General features: G+C 37.1%; 1 protein-coding gene across 1 annotated transcript; it reads right to left on the minus strand.

The window, feature by feature from the left end:
* Positions 1-4,528: 4,528 nt before the first annotated feature.
* LOC113350882 (uncharacterized mitochondrial protein AtMg00810-like) lies at positions 4,529-5,521 on the minus strand. Its single transcript, XM_026594985.1, has one exon. It carries the CDS (start codon positions 5,519-5,521, stop codon positions 4,529-4,531), a length of 993 nt encoding a protein of 330 aa, XP_026450770.1.
* Positions 5,522-6,027: the final 506 nt, after the last annotated feature.

Raw genomic sequence — 6,027 nt, forward strand, 5'->3', positions numbered from 1 at the left:
TTTTGTGGGGCTTACTCAGTGATGGTCCAGATGCCCGGTTGTTGGGTATTAATTACTGATTTATAAAATTCAGTGGAGAATAATTCATGAAACTGAGTAATAAGATGAGTAGTTATTTATTATCAATCCATAAAATCAGCAGCGGATTGGACTACGGATTCAGAATATAAAATGATAATTTCATCACCATCTCATGGAATCGCAGATTTGACCATAAAATCGGAGTAATGAAATGAGCGGTGATATTACCATTTCATGGGACCGTGGTGATTCGACCATGAAATCGGAGTAATATCTATTACCATTTCATGAGATCAGCCGTGGATTCGATCATGAAATTGGAGTAATAAAATAAGTGGTGATATTACCATTTCATGAGATCAGCCGTGGATTCGACCATGAAATCGGAGTAACATCTATTACCATTTCATGAGATCAGGCGTGGATTCGATCATGAAATCGGAGTAATAAATTAATCTATTACCATTTCGATCATGAAATAGGAGTAATGAGATAAGATAGATTATCTTCTAGGAATTCAGTGGTGAATATGACCTAGAATTTAATCTCTTGCATATAGTCAGTAAATCAGCGAGTGTTGCTAATGTTCCGAAGATGTTTTGCCTTCTCAACATTTCATGTATGGAGGAACGCCTGAGTCTATACACAGGTATCTCTACATAGTCAGGAAAAGTGAGTATCACCGTCCTGAAGACGTTATTGCTCTCAATCTTACGGAGAACCTCCCAATTGTTCTTCTATGTAGAGGCGAATTCCTCTATGTAGTCAGGGAACAGTGAGTGTCACCGGCATCCTGAAGGCGTTAAGCTCTCAATATTATGGATAACCGCCCAATTACGGTATTCTACATAGAGGCTATGATGAAATGCCCGGTGTCGAACGCTCCGGAGAGGCCTTTCGAGTGACATATGCATCATACTTCGTAAAACACGAATCGTCACATGGATCCCTGAAGTCATCGTGCGAAGACTTGGTTGATTTTCCATCCACTACTTTTCTAACTCCTTCAACTGATTGCACGACTTGCTCACATTCTCATCGTGTGTATGAACACACGTGTCGTAGACCGCCAAACCAAAACCCTAGTTAATATCCCCCCATGTGACGTGATTGACATCTCGTGATGTGGAGTCATTTGCTGACTTTATGGGACGATGAATCCTTGTATTGCTGAGTCGAACCTGATTTGCAAATGTTCCGAGACTCATGAATTGAGCATGTCTGCTGAGACAAAATTACATTGTCGAATAAATGTTGATAGCTAAAATGAACAAAAACTGTTCTGAGTCGTTGAATATTGATAGTTGAACCAATATCCCTTGATATGAGAAAATATTGCTTATCTGAGCATATGTTGCTCATTTGATGAATTGTTGAATATCAATAGTTGAACCAATATTCTTTGATGCGAGCAGATGTTGCTCATTTGAACAAATGTTGCTCGTTTGAGGAATCATTGGTAACAGGACCAAGATAAATTTAAAATACTGGCAGCTGAACCGAGTATAATTAGTTAGGGTGTTGATCATGGGATCAACATAAAATTATTAGCGTTTGAATATGGAATTATGAACCTTGGATTCGAAACCCTAATTTTGATCAACTGCTGAATTGATAATAAATTAATGATTTATGGAAAATCATTTATGAAATGAAGGAGGGACCGGCTACATGGGATGATGAATCGACCATGTAGTTCCCAGATGCTCAAGTGAGCAAAATACCAAAGTCTCTTGAAGACCAGTTGGTGAAAGGATGATTAAATGCTGATTTAATCATTTATTCAAATAGTCCATAAGCCAAACTCGGAATGGAGAATTTTCTTTGTAATCTTGTGAGCATTATCTTCACTGTAAGATTTGAGTCCTTTTCCACCCTGATCAAATATCTTGCGAGTGTATTCGAGACAAGGGTAATAATAATCCTTACTAGCACTGACAAGATGCTTACTATCAACATTAAGGCTTTTGTTAACTTGTATACCCGTATACATGTTAAGGTTTAATAAAGAATTATTTTAGGATATTGGAAATTGTGTTTTTTTGTCTTATTCTACTAGAAATTGGTTATTTTTGCACTAAAAACAACAAACCCCGTTCCCAATGCAAAGAAATGTTGTTTTCATTGCAATAAAACAAACAAATCTTGTTTCCAATACAATTTTTTTTTATTTTAATGAACCTTAACATGTATACGGGTATACAAGTTAACAGGACCCAACATTAATAGCACTGTCATCATCAACATGCACCCACTTACCAGTTGTGTTTTCTCCACGATAATTCGATGAAAAAGCAGCACACTGCCACGATCGAACAGTATTCGAAAATAATCATAAGGAAGACAAAAACAATCATTACCACTTAGTTTGGTGTTGAGTAGTACCTTGGAATTTGCACTTTGCTTATAACCCATCTCAACAATTTTGATTTCACATAGTTTGCTGGAGACTTCTATTGTCGTCCTGTTAATTACTTTAGCTTGATAACACACACCAACAGGTGAAACATCAGTTTCTTCATCCATATCCTCATCTTTTCCGGCCACAAGAACCGAAATTAAGTTTTTAAGTCTCTCTAATGCACTGTTGATTGTACTCTCACAATTTACTGAACAAGAAGTAACATCACTTGGGGTTCCCTCACTCTATATAGTGCCCTCTTCGTTAGAGTCTGGATGTATCTCCTTGTTAATATGGGTTGTGGTATTACTGCAAATGACACTAACATTTTCCGCAATTGCATCTTTATTTTCATATACATGGGAAGGACCATATTCATTACTACTGACATTTTTTGCTTTCTCAATTTATTCCTCCTTAGCTAATAGTTCTTCTAGTGGAGCTTGTAACTCAGCAACGTAGCTTGGATTGCTCTAACTGAACGTAGACAATTTTCTAATGCAGCATCTAAGCGCGACTTAGGTGTAACAGTTGCATCCTCACATGGCTGGTTTATATTGATGGGATGCAGAGTTGTTGACGTAATAATTCCTGCCTTCTCATCAATCAGCTTGGTAACTTTCTCCACAGTCTGCCTTCTTAGTAATCTGCAGGTACTCTGTTGCATGTCGAAATAGTTTCTAGTTGATTCCAACTTCTATGCCACATTTCTTTCTGTTTGAGCGAAATTGGAAAGAGTGTTGCATGGACTAATATGCTTGCGAGATCCGAATCGAGAACGCAGTGTCCTACAAAATTGTGGCCATGTTAGAAATCCTAGCTGGTGTATCATACTTCGATACCAACGAGTTGCATCGCCAGTGAGATGGAGAGACGCCAAGGATACTTTTTCGGCATCAGTTATTCAATAAAAATTGAAGTATGTTTCCACCTTGAAAAGCCAGCCTTCGGCATCATCTTCGTCAAAAATAGGGAACCTCATATGTTGCTCTCTGAGTATGGACTCGAACTGTGCACTAAAATCTATGTGATCCGCACACATCTGTGCTAACACCATATCGAATTTTGTGTCGATGTCATCGTCAATATCCAAGAGGATATATAAACAAATCCAACAGATAAATTTGAAAATCTAAACTTCAACGACCAAGAAGATGGAGCCCTTGTTTTGCTGTACCCGAGGAGAACAAATCCACCAGACAAGCCTTAGTAGTTGATTCACCTTGATACTAGAGTAATTTTTTTTTTTTTTTTTTTGGATACGATGAATTGATAACAGAGTGGCGGAAGATTGAATAGAGAAAAAAAGAATTGGGTGGAAGAGTGGTCTCTGATCGAATGCTCTGATATCAGATGTTAGGATACCGATATTAAAAAGGGATAAATTGATCCATTGATTGGAGATCAGCCACCATTTTAAGCAAAGCTTATTAATTATATTGATTTTGATATATTAAACCCTAGAACAAACTATGAATATACAGTGAACATAACTTGAGTCTTAAGCTAATAACAAATAAGGAAAGATATTAATTCCTAAAATAACTAGACCACACAAAGTGCTGCTTCCCAATGCTCCATTCTAGGTTGTTGCATAAATATTGATAAAATGTGCCATGAGTAAGCCAGATCTGGTCTTGTAACTGACAGATAAATCAAACGGCCAATTAATCTTCTATATTTTTCCACATCATCAAGTATATTCCCTTTTGCCAATGCCAGTTGGTGATTCGTCTCCATAGGAAACTCTGCAGGTTTTGCACCCAATAATCATGTCTCCATTATAATGTCTTATATTGCAGTCAAGAAGGATTGGTACAGTTTGATGGCGGATCAAAGGTATTTCAGTAAAAAAGGACTGGTACAGTTTGATTAAGTTGACTAGAATTCAGAAACTTAGAATGACAAGGTAAGTTGGGTTGTTATGTTTGAGCTTAAGGGAGGATGGTATGTCAAGTTCTCGACAAGTCTTAGTTTTCTCATTCATTATTTAGATATTTATACACTCATATGTATTGGTCATCTAGACACAATACGTGAACTGCACGTACTTAGCTTTTCCTAAAATACATGACTCAAATATAGACTATTTCCTAATACCCTCCCTCAAGATGGAGCATGCAGATCATAGATGCCCATCTTGGACAAAAGAAACTTAAACTGAGCTTTTCCTAAGGCTTTTGTAAAGATATCAGCCAATTGCACCGTTGTAGGCATGCAGGAGGGTGATATAATCTTCCTTATGATGGCACCTCTAACAAGATGACAATCCACTTCTATATGTTCTGTTCGTTCATGGAATACTGGATTCTGAGCAATACATAGTGCTGATTGACTATCACAAAAGAGATTCATCCCATGAGTATGATGAACTCCTAAATCACCAAGCAACTGTTTCAACCACTTCAATTCACACGTCACTGCTGCCATTGATCTATATTCTGCTTCTGCTGAGGAATGAGAAATTGTATGTTGCTTCTTAGTCTTCCAAGAAATAGGAGAAAAACCAAGAAGAACAAACCATCTTGTTAATGAACGTCTAGTCAATGGACAACTTACCCAATCTGAATCAAACCATCCTTTTAAATTAAGACCACTATCAGAGCACGACAAAATTCCTTGTCCTGGACTCTTCTTCAAGTATCTAACTACACGAAGTGCTGCTTCCCAATGCTCCATTCTAGGTTGTTGCATAAATTGTGATAAAATGTGCAATGAGTAAGACAAATCTGGTCTTGTAACTGACAGATAAATCAAATGGCCAACTAATCTTCTATATTTTTCCACATCATCAAATACATTCCCTTTTGCCAATGCCAGTTGGTGATTCGTCTCCATAGGAAACTCTGCAGGTTTTGCACCCAATAATCCTGTCTCGATTATAATGTCCAATGCATATTTTCTCTGGAATATATAAAAACCTTGTTTACTACGAGCCACCTCCAATCCTAAGAAATATTTCAACTTTCCTAAATCCTTCATCTTGAAACATTGTCCCAAGTACGTTTTAAAATTGTGAAGTTCAACAAGATTATTGCCTGCCACAATCAGATCATCAACATATACTAAGACATTAAGCTGCATCTTTCCCTTTGTCATAGTAAATTAAAATATAGTAATTTGAATATGATTATTTAAAACCATTCTTCTTCAAGTTTGTTGATAACTTTGCAAACCAACACCTAGGCGCCTGTTTAAGACCATATAACGATTTTTTCATTCGACATACCAAATTGGAATTTCCTTTGGAAAATCCTGGAGCTATCTTCATATACACTTCTTCCTCCAAATCTCCATGCAGAAATGCATTATGGACATCCATTTGATGCACTTCCCAATTCTTAACTGCTGCAACGGCTAGAAAAGTACGAACTATTGTCATCTTTTCCACTGGTGCAAATGTTTCATTATAATCCAATCCTTCGAGTTGATGATTCCCAAATATCACCAATCTTGCCTTTAGACGTATTAAATTCCCATTTTCATCACGCTTCTCTGTATAAATCCATTTGCTTCCTAATGTCTTCTTACCAGGTGGTAATTCCTCCAATTCCCATCTTCCTTGTTCCTCTAGAGCTTTTATTTCTTATTCCACAGATTTTTGC

Source organism: Papaver somniferum, chromosome 2 (assembly GCF_003573695.1).
Source record: "Papaver somniferum cultivar HN1 chromosome 2, ASM357369v1, whole genome shotgun sequence".
Lineage (NCBI taxonomy): Eukaryota > Viridiplantae > Streptophyta > Magnoliopsida > Ranunculales > Papaveraceae > Papaver > Papaver somniferum.

Bases quoted from the DNA above. Each gene is read 5' to 3' on its own strand.
- LOC113350882 (XM_026594985.1), bottom strand. From the start codon at position 5,521: ATGACAAAGGGAAAGATGCAGCTTAATGTCTTAGTATATGTTGATGAT.